Source organism: Hetaerina americana, unplaced genomic scaffold, assembly GCF_022747635.1.
Source record: "Hetaerina americana unplaced genomic scaffold, ioHetAmer1.1.p SCAF_9, whole genome shotgun sequence".
Classification (NCBI taxonomy): domain Eukaryota; kingdom Metazoa; phylum Arthropoda; class Insecta; order Odonata; family Calopterygidae; genus Hetaerina; species Hetaerina americana.
Genome location: NW_027287538.1, coordinates 72,379,916 through 72,407,100, shown reverse-complemented (window position 1 = coordinate 72,407,100; position 27,185 = coordinate 72,379,916). Strand labels below are relative to the sequence as shown.

At 38.0% G+C, this 27,185-nt stretch overlaps 1 protein-coding gene across 7 annotated transcripts in view; it reads right to left on the bottom strand.

The window, feature by feature from the left end:
- Positions 1 to 369: 369 nt before the first annotated feature.
- The window catches only part of LOC139698947 (ribosome-binding protein 1-like), a 73,269-nt gene continuing 46,453 nt past the window's right edge, over positions 370 to 27,185 (bottom strand). For 3 of the 7 annotated variants that reach the window (XM_071597915.1, XM_071597921.1, XM_071597916.1), the window contains 7 exons: positions 24,630 to 24,803; positions 17,403 to 17,477; positions 11,434 to 11,589; positions 9,082 to 9,246; positions 8,638 to 8,697; positions 4,723 to 4,812; positions 370 to 1,453 (listed from right to left, as the gene is read on the bottom strand). In XM_071597915.1, coding sequence (XP_071454016.1) covers positions 1,433 to 1,453; positions 4,723 to 4,812; positions 8,638 to 8,697; positions 9,082 to 9,246; positions 11,434 to 11,589; positions 17,403 to 17,477; positions 24,630 to 24,803 — 741 coding nt within the window. In that variant the 3' untranslated portion in view covers positions 370 to 1,432. Of the gene's footprint in view, positions 1,454 to 4,197; positions 4,238 to 4,722; positions 4,813 to 8,637; positions 8,698 to 9,081; positions 9,247 to 11,433; positions 11,590 to 17,402; positions 17,478 to 21,148; positions 21,489 to 24,629; positions 24,804 to 27,185 lie in introns of those variants that run through there. The other 4 variants (XM_071597917.1, XM_071597920.1, XM_071597919.1 and 1 more) reach the window with 4 other exon arrangements.

The window sequence follows — 27,185 nt, the reverse complement described above, 5'->3', positions numbered from 1 at the left end:
CAACTCCAATGGCAACTTTGTGGAGCATTCCTTGAATGCCCTCCTTGGATTATAAACAATGATTTTTGACATTCATCCATGTATTTTCATATAAGGGGAGACAAGGTAGTCCAGGGCCGAGGACCCGGGTTCGATTCCCGGGCAAGCATCTCTGGCCCCCCCTAAGCTCCACCCAAGCTGTGTGATTTTTCAGGAACCAGATCTTTCGGGGAACACACAGGGAAAGGAACTGGCCCCCCTTACTAAATCCTTATAGGACTATTCAAAAATAAAAAGTTGCTCCAACAAATTTTTTTCATTAACTTACCAAAAAATCTTTAATGGTATAAAATTTTAGTCATGTAAAGCAAGAATTTAAGGAGTACAAAGGACTGTCAACATTCTCTATTAACATATGAAATACATAAAAGACTACTTTTTACTTGTTATACAACAAGGAACAGGGACATTGTTTTCATCCACACGCTGCATATGAAAATAATATTTTTTTACACAGTAAATTACAAGTAGCTACAATCATCTTGGAAACAATAGTAAAATTACAGGTCTTCTCATGGAAGTGTCACTACCCCAGACATACTCTCAACAGATTAAAACAAAAGAAAGTGCTTCACCAATTCTCAGTAATCTATAAGTGACTGAAAAACAATGATAATCATAATTATGATGGGAGAAGTTGAATTATAGAAGAAAAAAAAAATATATATATATCTGTATATATCATAAAGCTTAGGCAAGTATATTTCCACTGATATGCCAACCCAATTATAATATGCTGTCATTCATTCAAATATTGCACTTCATTGCTCAAAATTTCATAGATTATATGAATTTATAACAATTTCAATACCCAATAAAGACAACATGTTACCAAGTAAATTAAAACCGTAGCAATATCACCAAAATTAGGCCTATAAACAATTCATATTTGCATATTCAAATTCTTGAAAAAAGAGGGGAAGAAATAAGAAATTTCGAGAAACTTTTTTTCAAATGTCGCATCGTCATTGGCGAGTTTCCAAATGATGCACGGTTTCATATTTTATAGATTTCTTAATTGCTATTAAGCACCATAAGTGACCCCACTCCCCAGCATACATATGTGGGCCTTGGATACACGCACAATCTTGTGCACCTCTCCGCTCACACCAAAGTTGCCCACCACAGGCACGCAAATGCACAAAACCACTCACTCACACACACGCACAAACACTCGACATATAAAAAATGTAGAGTACAAAACCCGACACCTTGCACTCCTCATCATTGTTACATGAGGACGTGCTCAGTTCCTCAAGAGTGATGAGACTAAGAAGAATGTCCTAATTTATTTTGATCTTTCCACGCGTCCACTCGCTCCACAGGACTTGCTCCCTTTCTTCGACTCAAGACGAGGAATCAGTGGCCCTCTTGGCTTTCTTCCCCCTGCTCATTAGTTTCTTGCTGAACCACCCTAGGCAACAGAGAAGGAGAAATTAGAAACGTTAACCGAGGAGAAAAAAAAGGTCTTCATAATTGCTCAAATGAAAAAAATCACCCATGATATATGAACAACAGGCAATGACAAAACATCTCCCAAAACTATGCATTCTATCCATTATGAATCACACAAGAATTACATGTACATGGAAGTCAAAACTCTTGTAAAGTGAAAAAATTAAAAAAAAAAAAAAAAGAAATGCTTTCACAAGCAATGAAAACACACATGCCTTCACTACATGCTATTCAACAAACAACAGTGATACCTGTCCCAGGAGCATGCAGTCTCCAAGCTACCCAAGGTAATGCTGCCACTCTTTTCAACCACATCTCAAAGAGTAATGACAGCGACCACAGAAAACTGCTAGGTTAATTTTGCTTGTAATAATATCCATATTCCACATTTATTTTCCAAAAAGCTGCACTTAACACAAGGTAACTTCAGGATTACTGAACATATCTTAAAAATGAGCCTCCAAGTACAACCGCTAGGTAATTATTAAGCAAAAGCAAGAAAGCTGCCTAAAAATTAACATTTTGCAACTTCACCATCCAGTGCAAAGAATTGTTCCTTCATGGCAAAATTATATGACTTTGAATTGCAGTTGCTAATATTCTTCATAGTGATATCAATAGATGGGCAACATTTTGGCTTCTATAACATTTGTGCACTGACCCACCAAGCATAATTCGTAACAACGGCAACAGTTATATCCAATTTCATCAAGCGCAACCCACTTACATATGATTCCCTCCGCTTGAATCACACACACGCATGCACAACCCTCAATTTATTCCATGGCAGCATTCGATAATAAACTGATGCCTCCGGCATTGCAAATGGAATTGGATAACACCAGGATGGATGCTTCAGAATTCTGAGGGTGCCTAGTTTGGTGCACAAAATGAGAGCAATGAGAGGCTATTGTAATTAACAGGAGTTGACTCAAACTGAGGGTGACATGCGTGTATGTATCACATCTATGCAACAGGATGGCTCTAATAAATTTTATTCAAATTGAGACAATCATTCACTCATTCTTTTACACCTGACTCAAAAGCAACGAGTGCATAATTGCACTGATTGCAGACCAATATACATAGTGAGGGTATCACTATTAAGTTTCATGATGTGATGCAGTTTGCATATCTCCCCTCGCCTCTGATGCTGGGAGCATGACATACAGTGCAGGAAGGCCACTCTTCAATCTTTTCAAGTCAACCAACCTATGTTGCATTAGGACCACAAGTACCTCTTCCCCAACTGGCATTCACCCAGCCAGCCTAGTCTGCAGGAAACAACGGCTCATTTCATGCCAAGAAGGTTCTCCGAGCACATATGGTCTCTAGACCAAACAAATTGCTTTACGAAGTGATACCCAAGTGAATAAGGACCCTAAGGACTTGAATTTTAACGTCATCAAAATGAAGTCTGGGCATAAATAACAATGTTATTTCCCAGAATATGCTATACCAAGATTGCTGAAGATGTCATATATTTTACCATCTCTTTATTACGAACACATGTAGGGATATTATTCCATTTTCCCATAATGCAATACGCAATGGAAATATTTGGCACCCAATCCAAATTAACGATCTGCATTTGGTTCGCAAATACTATTTCAGGTTAAATAACTTCTAACATGGCACTTCAATTCAGACAAATTAATTGTTAAAATAATTTGATACTTAATAAATGAAGAAAACGTCTACTGGATGTTGACGTGTTAATAAGTATTGGCAAAAGAACATTAAGTTTAATATATATTTTCCATTTTTTTTAACAAAATGGAGGACATAAACAATTTAATAGAAGCTGAATAGGGCATATTACGTTTTGGTTTAGCATGCCCTTATTTGTATATGCACTACTCCCCATTTCCTCCTCCATGATTTGGTTTAAATTTGAAAGATCATCCAATTCTATGCGGTGATACACATGTCAGGGCATAACCGTGACCCAAAAACTGCTATAAATTAATGATTGCCCACTCTAAAAAACTGAAAGAATTCCATTCTTGAAGACTCGAAAGAACCTTCATTAATGAGAATCCTCGTGCATGGGCTTAAAGGAATGAATTCGGTATCGACACCAACCGATGACATGGCAGAGAGAGCCAATACTTTGACCCTAACAGTGCAATAGCACTGATGAAAATTAACTACATCTTCAAATTACACTAAATCGCGATGAAGAGTGATAGTTTCAATTTTCCTGTATTGTCAATGATGCTTCTGGATCTTTTTTCATCTATATCCAACAATGAATACGTGGACCTTTAGTGTCACACAAAATTACATCACATCATGCAACCAAAAGAGTGACGAGGACTCCAAGGATTGAATGCAAGTACACTGAACAAGCCATCACCACATTAAACTTGTCCGACAACACTTCCAAGTGGCCCAGCAATGAGGCTCATCTACAGGCTGCAAAATATCCCAAGACTCATCAGCTCCACTCCAGAGAAACTCCCTAAAGCCATGGCAACGCACAGAGGGAAGAAGCAAACGGCTCAAACTGGACATGAGCAATCAGCACCAAGAACAAAGTACATATAGTACGTGCCCCATCCCACTAAACAAAAGAACAGCCAATGACTCACGCAAGCACACTCACGACCAAATGTACAATTGATGAATCTATTCACAATTCATGTGGATAAGATTGAAATGACACTTAATATCTTTTTAAGCCCCCACCAAGTTCCCTACCTGATAACCTCCGTCGCTTGACGGAAACTGGCTTAGTAGTCTGTTTGGAGACAAGAAGACAGTGTTACTTGCAGCATAGAGAGAGGTACACCTGGGACAGGTGGAATCACTTTTTGGTTTTTACTTTTGACACCCACTAATGTTTATGTCAACAGAGGGCTGCCTCGCATGGGGGGCAACTAAAAGAGGTGAGAGAGAGAGAGAGAGAGAGAAAAAGAGAAGGAGGGGGAAAAGTGGGAGAGGGAGGGAGGGAGGGTGTGAGGGAGTAGTAGTGCTCACACATTGTTCACGGGAAGAGGAGGACGGGTCTACAATTAATGATTGGCTCTAATGAGTCATCGTGCCATGCAGCAGCAACGTGTGCCGTAGAGGGTAGAAGGTGAGGTGATGGTGGTGATTGTTTTGGCGTCGGCATGGCAAATCTACAAGACTCAAGTGAACACTACTCTGCACGCGGCAATCAATAGAGAGATGAAGAGAAAAACAGCAATCAATCATCCAATCCGCGTGTCAGGCACATATTACCTTTTTCTTTTTACTTTTTCCTCTTTTCTCCACATTAGGGAATTCAGATGACACAGCATTCGACGAAGATTTCACTTCTTTAGAAAAGGACTGAAATTTGAGATTCTTTAATGCACGCAACGAGCCAAGAGACTTAATCAACAAAGAAAATTGACAAAGAGTCAATATAGAAGATTGAGGTAGTAAAGAGAGTTACCCAAATTTGAACTACAGGAATTCAAGAAATGCTAATAGACTATGAAGCTGCAAAACATCAGGTTACATTGAGATCTGAATTCCAAATGTTCCCTCGACCAAATATAAGGGCCCACCATTGAATGCCAGCACACAACCAAAATGAGCTTATGTTACTGAAGCAAATGAAACATCAATAAGTATGAAAACATTAAGATCAATCTCACGAATTATTCTGGCGACATATGAAACTCTTAAGGCCATTGTACATGATGCATTTTCATGTGCCCTTGTGCAATGAATGGCACTTTTCTTACTTGAGATGATATTCAGATATGAAAAATTTGCAGGAGAGGGTGCATCACAATTATGCCTTGCTCGCCTGGCGACCTTCCGCTCCAGAGCCCCCGCCCCGAGCAACTTGACGCTGTGATGGGAACACAACACTGTCATGCACCAACACACACTGCAAAGTTACCTGAGATCGCCCACCTTTATATGCAAAATGATATTCATCCCACGAAACATTTGTTCGAATTTATTTCCATGAATATTTCCTTAGAATAAACATTTCTCATTCATGCACTGAGACTCACTATATCCTTTGAAATTAATCCATCCTTGTTGAATATATTTCTCATATTTGGGGAAATGGCAATCTGCACACATGTGTGGATCCGCCATTTACAGATGAAATGTAGCAGGCCTTGAAAACGAATGCACATGCATCTTTTATGCAAATGTTACCCTTTCATAGTTTCTGACATCCTCTACCGAGCCACGTGCGGACTTCGCCCACTCACCCACTGCCCCGACACACCCACTTCCTCCCTAAGTCACCGATGGGACAGACAAGACTATTGTCCGATGCTTCAACTGTAACCTTCCCCAGTGCATGAACCCCAAAGTGACCGAGTAACTAATTGAAAACCACAAGCTAGATATTTTGTGAAATTTCCATAGACCTCTTAACACAGAAGTTTTCTAATTTCACTTTTAGTGCCACCCTCAAAGTCTCCTTTTTCATATTCCATTGCACTTTAAAATATTCATTGCAAAACAAAATCATTGATTTAATTTTTATTACCAAAATTTCACCAAATAATATTTTGGAAATCTACTACATTCATTTAATTGATAGAGAGTTTAAATGACGACCCCGGTCTTTCCAACCTTCTTCCAATGCCATTATGCTCACTCATAATTATTATAAGCAGATCTAAGTAAATTTTTCATCTGCCCACATCCGTTGACCCTAATATTGCAAAATGCTGTGAAATTTAATCAAGAATTTGACAAAATATACATATGTAGGGTAAAATCTACTTTCTTTGAGTATGGCTTATGCCATCATTTTATACTCCTTTCACCAATAGAGTACTGCTAAACTCGTCCTGTTACGCAGTTGATATAGGTTTGCCAATTCAACCAAATGGGAAATTCTTCCAATCGTTTGGTCAAAATTACTGGTGCATCCATAGAAATGTCATCTTACTCACTACATTCCAATAGCACTTTGTGGTGCCAGTTCAATCTGGCACAGGGGAATCCTATTAAATGAAAATCAAACCGGCAGGTTCCTCTATTACTTGTAATAGATTTGCAATAGCATTGTCTACTTTTACCATATTTCAGTAAAAAATTCAAATTGCACATGAAATGCAGAATTATACCTTTTCGAAAAGCGATATAATGCCATTTGTCATCAAAACGCAAATTAAAATTTTTGTTTTGGTTAAAAAAGTGTCAATCAATCTATGTTTTTAGGCTTAACTTTGTGGAAATCCATGATCACTGTAGTAAAAAAATCACCCACTGTATCTTTCCACCTATTTTGGATTGGTAGGGAGATACATTGTGTAATCCACTTCGGTTGATTCCATGCCAATACATTGAAACTAGTCATACCTAACCAAATTGGGGGAAAGATAGACTGTGTGATTTTTTACTTCAGTGAAGTGTTAATTACTTGCAATATATTGCCATTTATCAGTACAGTTATTTTAACCCTTGAATCCCATGTTGGGGCCTGTGAAGAATGTGTCTGGTTAGAAAAAAATGTGATTCACTTAGTTAATTATTAGTTTATTTAGAATCGTTAATTATAAGATTAATTAGAAAATATTTAACTTTGAACATCCCTAAGGATTACCTCATTTTGTGTAGGATGATAATTTGATAATTTGTCATACATCCCTGATCAAATGCATTCATCACTTGGCACGAGACAAAAAACAGCATAAGCAGACAGGCGCATATTATAGCAAACTTTGACATGATAGTAGTAATTTTCTTGTGAATGACTTCAGACATTTGAAAATATATAGTTAAAATATTATGCCAACCTTTGATGCACTCATATACTCCCATCTATTGGAAAGGCCTAACGTTTTAAAGGTAACACATCATATTCTGGTCTATAGATGTCATAATTCCATTGCAAATTCATCGCTCTTGTGGAGGAATGGTGCCATTATTTTCCCCATCATTTACATTCCCAACTAAAGGCCCGAATATCAACGTTTAACAACAAACTGCAAACAAATCAAAGATTATACAAAAATTGGCCAGCACATATTTTAGAAAGATCACAGACTGTTGATAAAGGTATCCATTGGTGAGAGCCAGCATGGGGTAAAAATTTCATAATAAAGCCAGTTTACTTGCTTCCTTTGCTACATGATGCCACTTCCGGGTAGTGCGTCAAATACGTGATGGGCCATTTAAGCATGAGGTAAGCTTAGCATGAGATGAGCTATACCCTCACCTACCTAACTAACTTTTGGATTAACTACTGCGATTTGGCCCCAGCTTCGGATCGGTGCAATAATTACTTCAATATTTCTTCTATGGATACAGACTTTCTGAGAATAGGTCTCCTCTTAATTAACTTAGTAAAAGCACATTCCGTTGAATTTCCAGTGATTTATATTTCCGGAAAGTTAGAAGGAAATCTTATACAGTGATATTTATTCTGCAATCCTGCATTGCCTGCCTACAGTACGCAGGGAGCTGATGGTGTATGGAAATAACACTAGAGTTAAATCAATGATGGATCACATTTTGGCAGGCCTAATATTCTAGAATAAAATAAATTGGGGCTAAGAGATTACATTTGATAATTTGGGTGGATATCCCCCAAATTTAAAGCTTGGCTGTGTCATAATTAACCAATTTCAGTTGAATATTACTCATTAATGCGCACATGTTGCCCAAAACATAATCTGCAGTTTCTTCAATTGCTCACATTTTCATCATTCACCGCAATCATTCATGTGCATACTCACTTCATTTGCCAGCATGAAGTTTAATGAGCCTTAAAATGTATCATGTATTATGACCTTTAAAATTTGGCCGCAATTATAAAGTTTTGCAATACTTATAAATGATATTGGTGGCATGCCAATTCTCTACTTAGGTACCAAGGGTCTGGAATTCAATTGAATGGTAAAAAAGAAGTTAAAAGTGGATTGACTCAAGCAGTCATTAGTCTCCTTCCATATTTTCACAGTTTCTAAAGGTAAAGATACAAATTAAAGAAATTTATTGCACATGTAAGGAAATATGTTAAAAAAATAGATGTTCATGAGTACAATAGAGCAATACATACATGTAAATGGAAAATAACTGATGAGTATAAACAAGCAAATTAAGGCTTTAATGATGAATAATAGTTGAAACACTTAAGTCTGAAATGATAACACTATTCAAGATAAACCATAATTCATGAAAGTAACTTACCTCAGTGATAGATGACTCATTAGCAGGTCCATTTGTGGCAGTATGGTTTTGAGGTTGTGCCTATCCAGAGAAATATTGTAACACACGCATTAGATGTCACGAATGAATACATATGCACATGACAGAAAATTTGTTACATACCAATTTAACATTAATAAATACACTATTACAGGAATAGCAAGTTAAGTATCCACTGTCGTGGACTATGTGGGGGTATTGTTTTTAAGAAATTATTACTGTGAAATAACCAAGATATCTGGATAAAAATTAAAATGCATATTAATTGATCCTTATGCACATAATGTTGCAAATTACAGCTATTAATGTTGATTTGTTTCAGGAAGCCATAGATTGTAGTAAATAGCAAACTTGGCAAACTTAATAACTTGGAAAAATGAATTAGATCGTTTTCTTGAAGGTGAGAACAGACAAATGAATACCAACCTTGAGCTTTTCTATTTCTTCCTCCATTTCCTTCACTTGCATTTGCTCTTGACTTAAGGATGCTTGGCCTATCTTGACCAAACTACTCAGCTTCACAACCTCCTTGGAAAGGTCATCATTCTGCTCTTGCCTCCTACTCAGCTCACTTGTTAGGGAACTCACCTCCTGCAGTCAGGGGGAAAACAATCGCAGCGTTGTAAAGAAGGGCTTGTGTGCAAATGATATGACACGCCAAGCTGATTCTGGCTTCATGATGAGACCACAGGAGAGGAAAGGCTAGCAGTGGGGTACACTGTATTGCCATGGCATTTAAGACATTGTGGCACATTGCAAAAGAGGAATGATGGTGAACACAGAATGAAACTTGAAGATTAACTCCTTTTCTGGTGAATCTGCACACATTAGAATTGATAGAGGGCTACTAAGATGAGCAATGGTGGAATTCTTATTCGTCGAAAACAGAGAGAAAGCAAACAGATGGACAGAGAATGTTAGACATTTCCATGATACACGAGTAGATAAATTCTAATGAGAAAGAAATCTGATTTTGTGAGACATTAACATTCATTTTAATTAGCTAATGACACAGTTGGTTAATTATTGCAAAAAGTTAATGGAGGCTTTCAGCAAAGTCGTTTTTCTCATTGGAATTTTTTAAAATTGAATATTTTACAAACTGTAACATGGACGGATGAGTTATTTTGTTTAGGTACTGGAATCCATCGCATGGCAACAACATGACCTCTTATCTTTGATTGTGACTGCAACTGGAGTGTGGGAAGTTTTTTAAAAAATTGTGTAAAAGGACCGTTACAAAATCAAAATAGGGACATTAAAAATGTAGGTGATGACATTGAGAGGATCTTCGTACAATTAGTACCCCATCTTTGTTTAACAGTCATAAAATGTTCTGACAGTTGTCTATCCTGGCAAGCAATGGCTAGTGTGGACACAAGAATAATTCAGAACCACCGTCAAGATTATGAGAATATACCATAGTAGATAATGCGATGGATGCTTGCTTTGACTTTCATCACAGTTTATTAGTATGCCATAACATATTCATTGGGCAAAAAAGCAACTCAGCACATAAACATAATGGGCAAAGACTGGCCAACAGTGGCGGCGGACTAGTGTGTATCATATCATGTGAATAATTGCCAAACACCAGGCCAAAATTGAAAATGAGGAACAAAAGTCTCATCCATTTAAGAATTTAAAGCATATGACATAAAAATAAAATCAGGTCACTTTAATTTTTCAGAAATTTGAGAATATGTAACAGAGGACAAGGAAAGAACTAATAATGGATAAAATTACATTAAAATGGATAATACCAAATTAAATATAAAAAGATTCTAATTGGATATTAGGGGTTCAATGAAGAAAAATGGTTCAGATTTAGGATTCAAGCAAATTATATGTTTGAGCCAGCCCTAAAATTTTACAAGACATTATCAATGGTTGCATTGAAATGCTCCTGCTACATTTTCCAGACACTATAAATACACACTTAACTCAAAAATGTTTACTAGAGCCTCCATTTTTCTCCACAATATGCATGACTTAGCATTTAGATTTAAAATTGAATTGGTTAAATGATCATTAAAAAAAATAACCCTATAGCAAATTACTATCTACTTCGCGGTGAAAAATTTCAAGCAAGTTTGGGTACACCTATTGAACACTTTGGGTTCACCAAACCATAAACTTCTAATTTGATTTTGTTTCCATGAATGTGAAATCATCGCTAATAAATGCGAGGGAAATGATAATGAGAGAGTAAGGATGGTACGAAAATGTTTAAACTGAAACATTAAATACTACAGACTACTTTTGATTCCGTGTAAAATAGCATTTTTTTAAAAAAGTATATCGAAATTTCAAAGCATTTAATTATCTTTAAGACTGTAATTTTATTAAAATTTCAAGGTGAGAAAAAGAGAATAGTATGGATAATCCTCAAAATGGACAATCTACAAGACAGAGGAATGGATAGTTATTTATAGACAATATATATACACACATATACAGGGTGCAGCGCTTAAATTCGGACAAATTTCAATTTGAATTTCCCACCATATCATATTTTCACGGGACATTGCGATTGGTGTTATTAAAAGCTGTAGGCATCTAGTAAACAGTCATAACCTCAAAATGGCCGAGATGCTAAGTACAAGTCTGGGAAGTCTGGGGAAGGTTTTGCTAACCCAGCGAGGAAATCTCATTCGAGGAAACGCGTGTTTGCCCAGATTTAAGCACCGAACCCTGTATACATACACACACATACATATTTATACATAGTTGCAGAAATGATTAGAAGATATGAAAGTAAAACAAATTACTCATTACCGTTTTTAAATCCTCCACAGTCTTTAAAGTGGTTGTGAGTTCCTTTTCAAGGTCACAGTGTTTTTTCTGAAGGTTATCACAATGAGCGCTCAATTCCTGCCTCTCATCCTCCACCGTAACCAGCCTGGATTCCAATTTCTGCACTTTCTCCTCCGTCTACTCTTCCAACGGCAGCACCGAGGTGGTGTGGGAGGGAGGTCCACCGGGGTGCATGGGACACGGAGGGAAAAGGAGATAGAGATAGAGAGAGAGGGGGTGTGGAAGGAGAGGAGGAGGCGGAGAGGGACAAATTCATTAGAAACACAGAAACAATACAGCCAACAAGTCACCCAACAGCACACAGTTTGAATGCAGGGAAGATCCAAAATGAGGTCAAAGGGGCTCTCAACTAACACTCAATAAGATATGAAAAAAACATGAATTTCCACCCAATAGCATTACATAATTCAATACGCTAAAGGAAAACTATGGCGTGTGAGTGGCCATCTTCCTTGAACCATACTTGCTGCTCAAGATTTGATCCTGAATTTTAAGCTCCCTCTGGTTACTAGTACTTTAATCTCTTGGTCTACTTAGAGACAACTGATTGCAAGCTTTTCGTTTGCATTTGCAGATTTCTCACAGTGCACGCAACCTGTACACTACACCTTCACGCAACGGGAGCAAGACGCTTGTAGTTGATGGTTGTGGATGATACTTGATGGAAGAACTTACGAAATCAGACTTCAGTGTCCCACTACTTAAAGAGATATTCCACTGGTACGACATGCTCCACCAAACAAGCGCCAGTATACTTGATGATGCAACAGTGTGGTGAAACATGCCGTGGTAGCTAAATATCTCTGGCACAGAGGAACACTTAGGTTGCGATTCCATGGTTCGTTCGTTTCAAGAGTGGCACTTCCCTGTCGGTGTTCACATGGAGAATTTGGCATCAGTGTGACACATTCTTGGAATAATGAGTGTGGACTGACTTTTTTAAGTGTTAAAATTATGAGTTTATCTTGCGTGGAGTTGCTTTGCACATTGCTTAATACAATTTTACTCGATTAACCACATATAACTCATAACAATGCGGCAAAATTCATTCCGCTACAAAGCCATCAATTATAAAATAATCATAATCAGAAAAATGTGAGAGTTAAAAGTGCAAACAAACATGATAAAAGAAACTTTCAACTGAAATACGCAACAACTACTACCATGCAAATTGGATAAATATATTTGAAAGTCTACTGATTCCCTCACCCCAGGTATTTCCTTTGAAATTAAAAAAAATTATTTTTAACATCCTAAAGCCCTTTATTCCAGAGGAAAAATGTGCCCAGGTGCAATGGAACAATTTCTGTTACAATAACTTATTCAAATTATTCTTTAGTGAATGTCAATGAGTCTATCAAAAATGTATCTATTAATGACAAAGATCTAAAATAAAAATTCCCAAGTCATTGATTGGCAGATTACAGAGTCTGATCTTGATTTCCATGTCTTACATTTTTCTGAGACACTTTTAAAGATTAGACCATGTTCTTTCAAATTCCAAAGAAACTGCGGTAGATGCCGCACCAGTAACTTTTAACGGAGTCATCCGCTAATGTGCATTTCAATGCAACAATTTAAAGCCCCAAAATTTCAGAGTTTTAGAGGACGCCTCGGTAGCTTAAGTGGCTAAAGCACTTGACCGGATATTGAGGGATCTGGGTTCGAATCCCAGTCAAGGCGAATGATTTTTACACTCTGAAATTGTTGCATTGATGTTCTTTCAACTTTCACTGGCTGCCATCTTACAAATACCCTTACTTGGTGCACGAAGTGATTTTTCAAATGAACGAAAAAAATCTAATTATCATCGCATGCACACTGTTTGCAAATCAGACAGAGCAGCAGAGTTTGCAAATCTTGAATAAAAAATTACTTCATTACTTCAACACAGAAGAAAAATGCTCAGCAACACTACTACCAGGTATTCAGTGTTCTCAAAGATCTGAATTAATTTCAAGCCTTCCGACAAAAATCATTAATAAAATCTAAAACATTATAAACCATGCGGCCAGGGGCATGCAGATATAGCGAGTGCTACTGGTGTTGCCCCATCACCATTGCATATCATATTCTGTAGAAGCAACCTAAATTTACCCTTGCTTGGAGAAACTGGCTCCAGGCAGGACACTCAGCAAAATTAAATGGGGAAGCAAAATAAGGAACATCATGGGAGCCCCTTCACATGAAAATTACATGAACTCAATAGGAAGTTCACTGCTTTCAAAGCCATTCACCAAACGACCTTCAATGCCCAAGTATTTGCCCAAAAATCTTCTACGGGACACGTTTCCTCATGATTTATTATTTTAAAATGCACATGAATATGGTAACTTGGTACTTTTCTGGCTCTGCTCCAAAAAATTTGTTTTCACTAAGCTAGCACTTTCCAGGTGAATATAATAAATTTCTCATTCAAATCTAGGCCACTGGAGGTTACTATCAACGAGCAAGAATGAAAAATCTATTTCATATCTATGTCCTTTTGAATGCATCTATCACCTGAAGTGCTTGACCCTTATTAAATATAATATATATGTATATATTTTTATAATATATATATATATATATATATATATATATATATATCCTTTATGACATTGCATGATTGCTTCTTTACTGTCCTTTCCTCTGGTGTTTGTGTATTTCTCCTTTGGTGGGTGAAACAGCTCCCTAATGCCATCTCTTGGCCAAAGAATCGGGGCACTTGGTTGCATAACTACCCCCCTTTCCCACAGATTTCAGAGTAAATTACGTTTCCTCGACAGCTCAAGTGGTTTAGAGCATCGGCCTAGCAAGTCGAAAAATCCGTGTTTCAAGTCCCGGTCATGGAAATATTTTAACACTTGTGATTTGCCTGATTCCGCCTTCTCCACCTCTCCTGTGTTCGTCCTTTGTGCGTGTTCCTTTCCCTTTTCCTTTTATCTATTTCCATTTGAATGAATACTGTTTTCCACATGGCGGGTTTTCATGTTTGTATGTATTTATATTTATGGATGTATATATACAAGGAAAGCCAAGAAATAATTGCAGGTGATGGGAGGTGGGTGACAGCTTGGACAATTGTGTGCACAGAGAGGCTGCCTGCTTCAAAACAAATCTTATTCTTCCATAAAGATTCTGAATGCTTATGCTGTCCATGGAGGAAATGAACAAATGACAAGGGAGAAAACAATCAATTACAAGGAAATCTACACTGCCCTTAAAAACTTGGAGTTTTCCCTTTTACAATTTAATATTATAGACATTCAGCGCTTGGAGAGTGCAACTCCCCTAAGCATCCCAGCCCCCCTCCATCCTCCCCCTCCCCCACCTTTGCTGCCCACCCATTTGATTTCTCCTCCTGCTGGCCACACCTCTCCCATCTCTATTTAGAAATGCCTCTCACACAGAATCAAGAGTGCATCGAACAAGTGCAGTCCATCCAGTTTCAAGCTGACCCCTGACATACATCTAACCATCACAGAGGTTTAAAACCTAAAAGATCACCATGGTAACAAATGTGAGCATAACTTGGCCATAAAAGATTGAAATGTAATTTTGCTTGAGCCCATTTTGTTTTCAAGAACTGATTTCCAAAATTGAACTATAAGGGAATTATCACATTCATGGGTTTAAAAATAAAAAAAAAATGTTTTGTTCCAAAAATATCATTTGGATGATTAGTTCACTTTGGTGATAAGTTACAACAATGTCTGTCTCAATACGAAGTACTAATCTCGAAAACAAAAACGTCAAACTAGGTACTAAAATAAGCATAAAATTCAATTGAAATGCAATCCTTATGCTCTTACCACAATAGCTCAATCAAGCAATACCCTATATGCACTCCTACATAATGATTTGTAATTCCACATAAGTTCAATCAATTAATTTATGCAAAAGATATTTTGAAAGCATACAATCCTTTGTTTTCATCAATGATTAGTTCAAGCTTTTGATTTTCTTGACAAACATTATCCCCAAGAAAACTCTAATGACAAAGTTCCTGGTTTTGAATGATAATCCATAAAAATAATGGCAATGAAAGAAACAAAAAATCTGGTGAAGCAAAAGCATTGTTTACTAATTAATTTATCCAATGAGTGAATAAGTTAGTAAGTAAGAGGGTTCAACTAACTGCACGGCAGACCCAGTACCCAAAATACCAGTTTGGGAGAGGTTGAAGATGCCCAAAGACAAGAGGAATGGAACTTTGGAACTTGGATCCTCGGGTCTGTGGCAGAGTGCTCTTGCCACTCAACCACTACCCGGCCCATACCCTGCACCACATTCAAGGGTGCATTAGAGAAGAAAGGAAGCATGAGGTGTTTAAATGTATCCAACTATGAATGTGCCGTAGTTCACACTCACTTCAATACGGTTTAACCTTCCAGAACTATACTTGCCCGGCATTAGAATTTGAATTATGTTCATGAACGGATCCAACTTAACTAATACCTACTAGTTAATGAGTGGGATTATTTGAGGAAAATACATTGGCAGATAACATACTCTCTAAGCTGCATATTTCGGTCTTTTAATAGACAAGTAGCCCAACTTAAACCACCACCAATACCTTGTTCATCGATGGCACCCTCTTTGAAATCAACAGCAAAGATCATTAATGCCTGATCACTCTCCATTGAGAGCAGAGGAAGGACAAATGAGAAGAAGACCACATTCTAGCTAGCTCAACATCTGTCTTCAAAACAAGATGAGTGTATTCCTTTCCCTGTGCCGCCTATGGTTTCATGGCTGGTGAATGGTAGCAATGATGACGTGTGTAAATATGTTAGTACCCACGACGTAAAGATTCCAGATTCAAACTACATGCAGAAACCCACACAAACAAGAGGTCGGGAGGAGGGTGACAACGGTTGGTCGTTCAAGTGCAATGGTTCCATGTGATGTGTGCATCATTAAACTCTGTGCCAAGTATTTCCACATTGACCTCTGGAAACATCTCTTAAAATGGGTGTGTGTCATAATCAGAAATTGATGTATCTTTAAAGCCCAAGAGTGAACTTTTTGCCAAAGAACTATTTATTACTGATATAGTACATAAAACAATGGCATCAATGTATTTTATACCTACATTGCTTTATGAAAATATCTGATTATGCTTTCTAAATATGAATAAACTGATTCAAGATAGTGGTCAACTACAAGGAAGGGAAACTAATATTTCTGCTGTACTTTTAATTCCTTGCATTAAAAAATCAATGTCTTTTGTTTAATAGAGCCTAACCATTGATACTTATAGCACCCGAAGACTCAACTCACGATTCATCATGTGCATTAAATCATTCACAGACATTAGCGCACTTGCATAACCTTTAAGGAAATGAGAAATAACACTCGCAGTACCTTTGGCCTACAACTTGAAGAGCACCCATTATTTCGCGTAATTTGCATTATTTAATACGTGCATGTTAAGAATCCTTCAATATCAATGATGGTGAGTAGAAATGAAAATGAATTTTTTTCCCACTAATTAAGAAGTTCCAAGAATGAATGCCATTGCGCACAAACAAGACATAGTAATTCACACAACACAGCAGAGGGGAAACGCCACGGAATGCACATGACGCTCATTATATTTATCTAAATTCCCTGGCATTTCCTAATTTTCGTTGCTCTATCATAACACTATGTCAGCTACTAATGGATTTTCCTGAATGATGGACTGATTCTAAAGGCCATAGAATTGGGGAGAAGATTTAAAGTACCTTCATTCAAGAATGACAAGTTTATCCTAACACAAAAGATGAGCTTTCAAGCACCAAATTACCATAATGCATTAATCAAAATGTGAGGGGGTAATTTCCCAGGTATTCCACCATCTTAAACTACGAGTACACAGATCAAGAGGAAAAGCAGGCAAAGAGGACAAGGAAGGAGCTACAAAGATCACAAGGGAACCCGTCAAAGGATTTTCAACACCATACCTCAGTCAAAATTGCAGGAAGAGACTTTTCAATACAGCTAAGTGCAAACCGGACCCCACATACCTCCATGGTTCCCTGTAGAGGAAAAGAGATGCTAACTACTTCTCACACTTAGCCCAATGCTTCTGAACATGCTCCCATAAAGTTATGTGCTGCAAATTCTAGGCCGGATAAAAATATGAACTTTCATAAAAGTAAACACAAGCAAAAATTTTGTTTGCTATGAACAAAATTCCATTTTGGAAAAACCGGGAGGAGGTTTTTAATGAATGAAGTGATTTAACAAGAAACTCCAATGCATTGATGCTTTTCCTATACTCTTTATGGGGAATAAAGCATTATGCACAATATCCAACAAATGAAAAATGAATGAAAAATTAGCAATAGTTGGGTTTTGTTCTCTTTTTCTTGGAGATAATACCTGTGGCCCCGAGAAAGTACCAGCTATATATGCCATAATTTCCGAAAGTCTGCAAGCAGTCGAGAGCATACCATGAATCGAGGAAAGGTGACAGAGTTCATTGCGCATTGGCATTTGATTGGCATTCTCTGATGGGCACCCCGGTCTTTGGAGTGTTGTAAAATCACCGCGGCTCCAATGCCCACTAGCCATTGGATGCCATCACAGTGAAAATTTTCACTTTTCCCCACAGAGACTACATACAGACTCTTGGAAATTACACCACGGGCATCCCTCGTGCTGCGTGATAAATTGGTGGCTAGAAGTAGCTGCACACGCATAAAAGTGACCAATGAGTCACACCAATAGGTAAAATTGATAGGCACTCAACATGCACCATCTCCTTACAGACACACTATGCAATCACACCACCCCCAAATCAACTACCATGCTGGTGTATTAATGTGAACACAAGTATTCCCTACTGCTAATTGCAACAGTTTCACTGGCCATGCGATCACACCACAGCAGTTTTCATTGCATGCATGTTAAATCTGCACAGTGCAAGAACCTATCATAGGATTGCTTTCAAAGCACTCCTCTGGCTTCAATGAGCAATCCGAGTGGCTCGGAGCAACTGGCAAGGGAGCCACGCAACGAGAAACATCAAGACCTGAAGAGCCTCAAGCCTTACATTACTACTGCACCTGAGCCATCTCCCAAGTCAGACCAAACTTCCAATTTCAAGGCTTTCAATTTTTTTCATTAACTGCAAGAGTTGCAGGTGGCATTTCAAGGCAAAGGTAGAGAAAACCGTCTTATTTTAATAATTTTCATTCAGTATTTACTTCTCAATAAAATTGTTTTCAAGTTCAATACCATTTTTTATGGTTTTAATTTTTAAATTTTAATCAACCTCAAAGCCTCTCCACATAAATAATTGCATCAAGGCCTGGCCCTGACACTTTATTTCCAAGAATTAATTGTAAATTGGCATTTTTTGCATTATTTGAGGCAAGTTTCTTTAAGTTTGTAAGTGCTATAATTCAGCTTGCATGCATTTGGACATTCTACATTTTCTTCAAATTTACCCTAAGTTAACTCATACACGTATTTCACTTTCAGGTGACTGACAAAACCAGTGTCATCTAGATCTGGTGCCTCTGAGGATGGGGGAGAAAGGTGGGGGGAGATAGGTGTCATCAAATGGTGTGGCTACCATGGATGGTGTTTAGGAGACAATAGATGCATAGATGGCCTTTTCTTTTCATTGTTTTTTGGCAAACAGAATATTTAACAGCACCATCCTTCTCCCGACAAGGATATGAGCAGAAAAGGAGATACACATCATTTCCTTTGTAAATATGCAAAAATAGATGCAGTCGACTGTTCATTAAACGATTTAATCTGACAATTTCCCATATTTAACTTAGGCACACTGCAAATCATTCCCTTAAATTTTCATCAAAAAAGTATAAACATGGTAATCGACCCAAAGGAAAGTCAGTTTGGTACACGAGGGTAGATCTCACCGATTGCTAAGCCCAATGGGATGTGAAATTCACACATTAGCAGGGTATGGGGGCCAATTCTTTTCCCTGAGCCTCCTATGGTTTCTATGGAAACTCTGGTATCCGATCATATAGTTCGGGTGCCCAGAGAGGCATGCCAGGGAATCGAACCTGGGCCCTCCGTTCAGTGATTTGGACTCCAACCCCCTTGACTACCACAATCCAACTTATCAATATGCCAGAAAAAACTCTAGGTTATTTTTTGGATGAAATGCTTTTTTCTGCTAAAACTTTCATAACACTGAAAATATGTAATTTTTCCATACATCCCAAAACAATCCACCGAATTTTGGATGAAGAGAACAAAAGATCCTCTGAAGGAATTTTATTTTAAATTTATTTTGCCCAATACTAACAGTAAACAGCTTAAATGTTTGCACTACCATTTTTAATTATGCCACAAAGCATTTTCATAGACAATTAATAAATTTGTTTGTGGCGGCAGAATGTAAACCAATTAATTAACCTTCTCATTTATTCCTGCGTGTAACATACCAACAAAGAAATCTACATAACATGTGAAAAGAAATCATGCACACAATTCCACACAACCACAACTAGATAGATAGACAGTGGTCTTTATTTGGGCGAAATTGAGACCAAATGGTCCCTTCTTCCATTTAACAACTAGAGGGAGTTGTGATAATGCACCAGCCAAAGCTTCTCATGCCACCCTCCTGTCTCACTTAAGAAATTGCGCCCAAGTGGGGGAGGACTTGGGAGTGGAAATTATTCCTGCGATTAAGTGCCATATCAACACCCTGATTTTAGTTTTTATTTAACCTCCACAAAGATTCCGGAATAGCTCCAATCAATTTTATTGAGCCATTTGCATCCATATTATTTTAATATAAAAATAAAATCAAAGTTTTTAAAGACTCTAGAGCTAAGAACTTATTCCAAATCCTTTAAAATCTTTATATTTCCTGAGTCAACAATACTCTTCTACTTGTAACAAACAGACTATGGCTTGGGGTGCAATTTGTCTTATTCTTGATAGATAAGTTGTTGTCGTCTCTAGTAGTGTGTGTGTGTGCCGTTTTGGAGGGTGGGATGAGTGGCACAATCGTGCTGCAGTCAAGATCATGAGCAGCCATGGCTTATTCGGACCACCCCCACTCCCAGGACTCCCTCCCCCACCCATTCCAGGCATTCCATACCACATTCAGTATACCATCAGACAAACTGAAGTTATAATGCCACACAATGACCTATTAGGCCCTTTCTTCATTTATTAGATGGTTTAATGTCTTTCCAAAGTGATCTGTGATGGTGGAATTTCCATTTGGTCCAGTGCAAGAGGAGTTTTAATATCCTGACTAACGTTGGATTCTTCAGAGAGCAACAGTCATAATTCAGATGAAAATGGATTGAGAAACTTTGCCTTTCACTGCCACCATACAAAAATTGTCCCAGTTGTAAAGGTCTGGTGGGATACTAAGAACAATCTCCCAGGAAAACAAATGGTATTAAGTCTCAGGGATAGCAACACATGCTGTAATTTCACCAACCTTAGTGCCTTGTGCGCACATACATATATGACCTCAATTTCCTTTAATGTCAGCAAAAACTTCACAGCATTATGTTTGGCTCATTGCCTTTGTTACATTCACTACTGAGTCTACCGCCAATTCTCAAAAGATAAACCAACAGCTCAAGGAGGAATTCATGGCTGCAACAAATTTGCATTCCACATTTGACCATTGTGCAAAGCTAAATGCTCCACTGAAATTCAAATAAACACATCATTCAGTCATCAAGCATTGATTTATTTTGATTTAGAAACAAACAGCGGTATAAAATTTAACTAACAAATATATAAATTCATTCAACAGTTAACAAGCATCTTCCAAAACTAAATAATATGCAGTACACATATGCGTATGAGGTAACAACAACTCAGGAGCCTCACGTTGTACCCATAAACAATCACCTTTCATTAACGAAATCAGCTGGACTGATTCTTTAACGAATTTCCTCAAGAGCATCCATCGGGAATTGATACTCTGTGTTAGCACTGCCAATCATGCCAAAACGAAACTCATGCTGGTTAGTATCCATTTAAAGGTGCCAATCAAGTGAAAAAGATTGTGGTGCCTGTGGACACATTGCATCCTAAATGAAACAGAAAAAAAAACTCTAGCACTATAACACAACTGAAAATTTAGCTAAGTAAACTGCATATAAGTTTTACTTCCAAACTGATGAAAATATTAATTGTTTTCACATTTAAAAGTGGAATGTGACATCAATCATATAAACAATTATATTGTCTATGAGAATAACAACTCAAAAAATTGTAGCCATTTACTTGGATTAATAAATTATTGAATTGATTGTTCAGGAGCAGATAGCCTCCAATACAATGAGAACACCAGAGGAGTGTTGCCACAGTAAATAAAGACATCCAAAAAAATATATCATTTGATAAAGAAATGCTCCTACTAGTGTTTATTGCAAATTTAAAAATAATGACACTCAATATTGGAATATTTGTGGAGAATTGAGTGGAGAGGAGTGGGGGGAAGATATTAATAGAAGACGATATACCATCAGTGCAGCACCAGAAAGACATTGCTAAGAGTACCATAACCAAGCATTGAGAGTAAGAGATAAAGCCCCATTTAAACACTTTTAAAGACAGTTTGTACAGGATATGGGAAAATTCTAGCACAGACTACTCAACGGTGAGCAGTGAGCCTTGTAGGGCAGAACATCTAGTCCCAACACTTTGTTGAACCACACACACAAACAATCTTTGTCCACTTCACAAGGCTTCGGTCTTATGTGACCGGATGTTCAAGGGGAATGGCAGCGTCAATGCTAAGAGGCCCACACCTCCCTTGGGCCAAGAATGAGAGGCGAGGATGAGCTAAGATGAAGGTGTGACTGGCAAAATGCAGATGGGCCTTCTTTTATATTCTGGGCTCCAAAGATGCCACGCACACAATTCAAAGATCCTGCTATTCTGAGTGGGTGAAGTGAAGACACCCATTTTGAGAGCAGGAAAGCATCAAAATGCCAATTGGGCCTTCTGTGCACATGCATAAAAAAAAACTTAATTTGCTTGCGGGGTATTGTGTAGATTTACATAGATTAAGAAATAATTGGCATAAGGCCTCATGATTTTTCATCTCACAACACTTTGGTCAGACTTGGTTGATGCCAAAGACTGATACTGATTTCCTACCATATTACTATTTAGCTTATTCAGCCACAATCTGTGGGACAAACAGGAAGAGACAGACATGCAGCACAGATAAACCATGAAACATATTTTGAGGGATACGCCCAACTATCAGGCTTTTTCAAAAAGCATGAATTAGCTTCTTAATAACCAGCTAAATTCTTCATTTTTAACTAAAAAGAAAATTACGAATAATCATTGAGAACTACATTTTTCTATTAACAGCCCAATCATAAGGAAAGAGGAAATATGGGGAAAAGTGTTAATTTGATAACAAATCAATTCTGAAATGGACTAACTTACATTTTCAACCACTATTCTCCATATCATTAATAAAACTTGTCCAAGGATCTAGCAATAGAAAAGGGATTTACAAATGCTAATCGCCCATATATTAATTTCAAGTTACAAATTCAACTCCAGGATAATTAATAAAATAATTCACACAAAAGGTGCCATTCAAAACGTTTGAAAATGTGTGTATTAAGTGGGAGTATCGTTTTTAAATAATTATTACTAAGAAATAACAGAGATCTTGATAAAATTTATTCTGCACATAATTGATCCTTATACACATAATATTGTGAATTACACCATTAACGTTGATTCCTTTTATTTCAGGAAGCTGTAGATTGAAGTAATATGCAGTATAGAGAAGATAAGAGGCTCGCAGTGGGATTAAATTCCTTCATTTTAAAGGTTACAGAGCCTGAAAAATCCATGATCGATGAAATGAAGGCTATCTATGCAAATGGTAGCCTGTCTTCATAAGACCCAGTTGTGAGGTAGAAAAGGAATTTTCAAACTGGAAGCCAAATGTATCTCAGAGACAATCCAAGAAGTGGAACAGCACCATTCACGGGCGATGCTGCCACAGTGCCAGACTTTATCCTACGTACTACACTGAAGAGCAGCCATCCAAATGATCATGAATGAGACTTATCTCAGTTACGGCAGAGGGTGAAAAATTATTCACAAAGAATGGCACATGTCAAAGGGGAGTTCCCTGCCTACTGACTCCTCTTCAGAAGCAAATACGGCATGACTTACAATTGCAACCACAGCATGACCAGAAATCAAAGGGATGTGGCATTGAAATTTGGCTATATCCGTCCTATTCTCTTGATCTCACTCCAAGCAACTTTTTCTTATTCCCAAAACTCAGAAAATGATAGCAGGGTCAGAGATTTGACAGCCACAAATGGTGTCATTCAAAAGGTTGAACAAAATAGTCTTTGACACAATCTGTTGAGTTCTACATAAATGGCTTCCTTCAAAAGGTAAAGAAACGCTGAGAGAAATTACTACTCTAGATGTTGAATATGTAAGGAAGTCTTAAGAATAACAAATAAAAATTAAGTTTCTATCTCAATTATTTTTTAGCAATAATTAAAAGTTCAAGATACCCCCTTGCACCACACCACTCGGCTCAATTGTCAATCATAAACAGTTTAATATTTTAACAAGCTGTAATATTACTTACAACATGCTGACATGATTTATATTGCCTGAATGTTCTCATGCTTTCTTGAGATCTCTTTGATACATCATTGTACACACACACACACGGAAATACAGATGTGAACAAAAGACACATGAGGGTGTATTTTATGAAATGATAACTATCCTTGAATTCGTCGACTGCAACTTTTGGGTGGATAGAACACATTTTAACAAAATAAAACGACCATTACGACAAACAATACTGAGGGAGAAAATACAATAAACAATGAAGAAAAAAACGTTCACAGATAAAACAATGTCGCAACAAAGCAGAGAACAGGGCTTGAAAAACTTTCCGAGAAGGATTAAGACGCCATTAAATATCTTATCAGAGAGGTGAGATCCTTGGGTGGCATACTAAGGCCACTGAATACGTAACGAATCCCTCCCATCAGATATTCATTAATTCCCCACAACCGATCCTCGCCCATCGAGGACCAGCATCATGCACCTCTCCTTTCTCAAGCCCTGCCCGACAGAACGCTCTGACTTGGCGACAGAGCCGGCAGCCCCCAGAGGAGGGGTTGGGGGGCTGCTCTCAACTGGGGTGCATGGGGAAAACGAACCTCGGGATTGGCAGGGCCGAGGGAGGCGGTCCCCTGGAGCTCGTGCAGCGTGGTCACCAGGTCGTCTCTCTCGCATGAAACTTCCTTCAGCTCCTTGTCCTTCTTCGCCAGTTGCTCCTTCCAAAGCAACTCTTGGCTCTCCACTGTGCTCTGCAAGCTGCTCAGCATCGACTCCTGTCGGGGCACAACCACATCTGTTAGGGCACGCCTCGTACCTACGTCTTCATCCTAAACCACGGACAATCACTTGCCTTTCACCCTAGGGGCATCAATCGCCTTGACCCAAGGGCAAATCTTGGTCATTTCCGACCATGTTCAGGGAATATTTGTCAAGTGCCACATGTCTTGAACATCTTAACACAAACTGCGACATGCGACTTCTGCATCATCATGGGACTCACTGACCTAGCGAAACAAACTAAGGTTAAATAATAAATCATTGAAAGTCTGCTACAGTTACTTTCAATGTCCACAGTGAGAAAGCTATGAATAACTTAATGAAGAGATCCAAAAAAACATAAAAGGATAACCTTATCGGACATATATATTTAACTTTTTAACCAATTCGCCACTAGAAAACGTCTACAAAATAAAAAATGAACAAAATGGAACACTTCTAATTTTCACTGATATCAGGGGAAATTAAAAGTACAACAGAAGACTGATATAAAGAGAAGGGCATATAATGAGAATCTTTATACATTGAGTAATATCAAGTTAAGCCTCAATTGCCCCAAGCTCTACATGTAAAATAAATTTGGTAATATCAAGATCAACTCCTGGCACTTTCAGTGGTCATTCAAGATTACGAGGGATAAAACATTTGAGTGAATTCGGAAATTGTAATATTACATCTTTCTTTTGTGGCCAAGTAAATACATTCTCCACCATATCAGGCTGCAAATAATGATTTCCAGGCGAATGTGCTTTCTGGGCTCATTTGCCTCCTGCTGAACAGCTTATCAATTGGTCATTGTAATTATTTGTAAATGGATTCAAATTAAATTCTGGACAACAACAGAATCTGCTCTTTTCCATTGGTTTTGTCAGCAGCTGGAAAAGGTGCTAAGGAACAACTACAGGGTTCGTCCGGAAAATAAGTGTACTGACTCCTGGGCTGGGCGCGCCGCTCCAGGCGCGCCCAGCACCGCTCTGACGGGCTGCGATTGGAGGGGGGTATGTTGGCAAGCGACGCTGAAAAAGGCAGTCAGCTCTGAGCTGTGGTGTAGTGAGGAGCTCTGTTAACGAGAACCTCCACGCTCGACCCACGTCACGGTACGCGATGCCGAAGTTTTTGGAGCAGCGTTATTCCATCAAATTTGCGGTAAAGCTGGGGAAATCGTCTACCGAAACTGTCGGTATGATTAACCAGGCTTACGGGGAGTCAGCCATGTCCAGAAACATGATCTTTCGGTGGCACAAGATGTTCGTGGAGGGCAGAGAAGAGGTCGATGACGAGTCTTCGAGAGGTTCCCGATGATGCCTTCGCGGGAGCGTTCCAGGAATGGGAACGCCGCTGGAACAAGTGTATCGACTCACTAGGGTCCTATTTTGAGGAATATTAGCTTAAGATATGTAAAAGTGTAATACATTTTTTTCCTGAGCTCAGTACACTTATTTTCCGGACGAACCTTGTATACCAGCAAAGGACAAAATGTTCTGAAAAGCCTGAATGAACTTGGATGAGAAAAAGCATGGTTTCACCAAAGCCTGACCCTGATGAGGATAATTTCTATCTAGAAGGGCACATTTCATTAAATAATGTCAACAAAGCTCATACTAAGGAAATGAAACATGACTGTTCTACAACCTGCCAATACAATCTCTGGATAATGTGTCACCTATAAGTGGTGGATGCAGAGGATTATTCCAACATCAAAGAAAAGTAAAGCCATCAAAATAGACAATAAATTATTATCAATAGTTACCTCGTTGACACCCTTATTCCTGTCACCTAAAAACCTACAACGAAAGCAACAATATCCTGAGAAGTCATTGGAACCAACCCTTAAAAGATCATTAAATCATCATAGGTAATAGTAATCAAATAAAGAATGTCTGGGACAATTGGGTTCAAATACAAGAGAGCAAATTTAAATAGCTAAGAAAATTCATGCTCTTTTCTAAATGTATCGTATTTATATATCTAGACTAGATGACCTGAAATTGCAACTTATATTACAACCATAGTATAATTTACAACCACATGAGTTACTACATTGAATTAAATATGTTTAGCTTCAATTGTAGAGTGCTTCTCCCCCCTCTATGCTGTTATGAATTGCAGGGCAATCTCAAGTAAGCGAAGCTCAAATTTCTGCCACAAATGGCAGGTGGCTCTTTTTACCACACTGTGCCAGTTTCTAATTCTTAATCTTCAAATTACAGCCATCATATGTACTGTTCACCCATGCCATTACAGACATGAAACCATTCTAAATGCAGTGTAACCAAACAAACTCAACTGAAAGTTGCAAGATAAGTAGCAAGTTGAAGCTCACTTCAACTTGCTACTTATTAAGACACCTGTATGAAACTACAAGTAAAACTGTACCA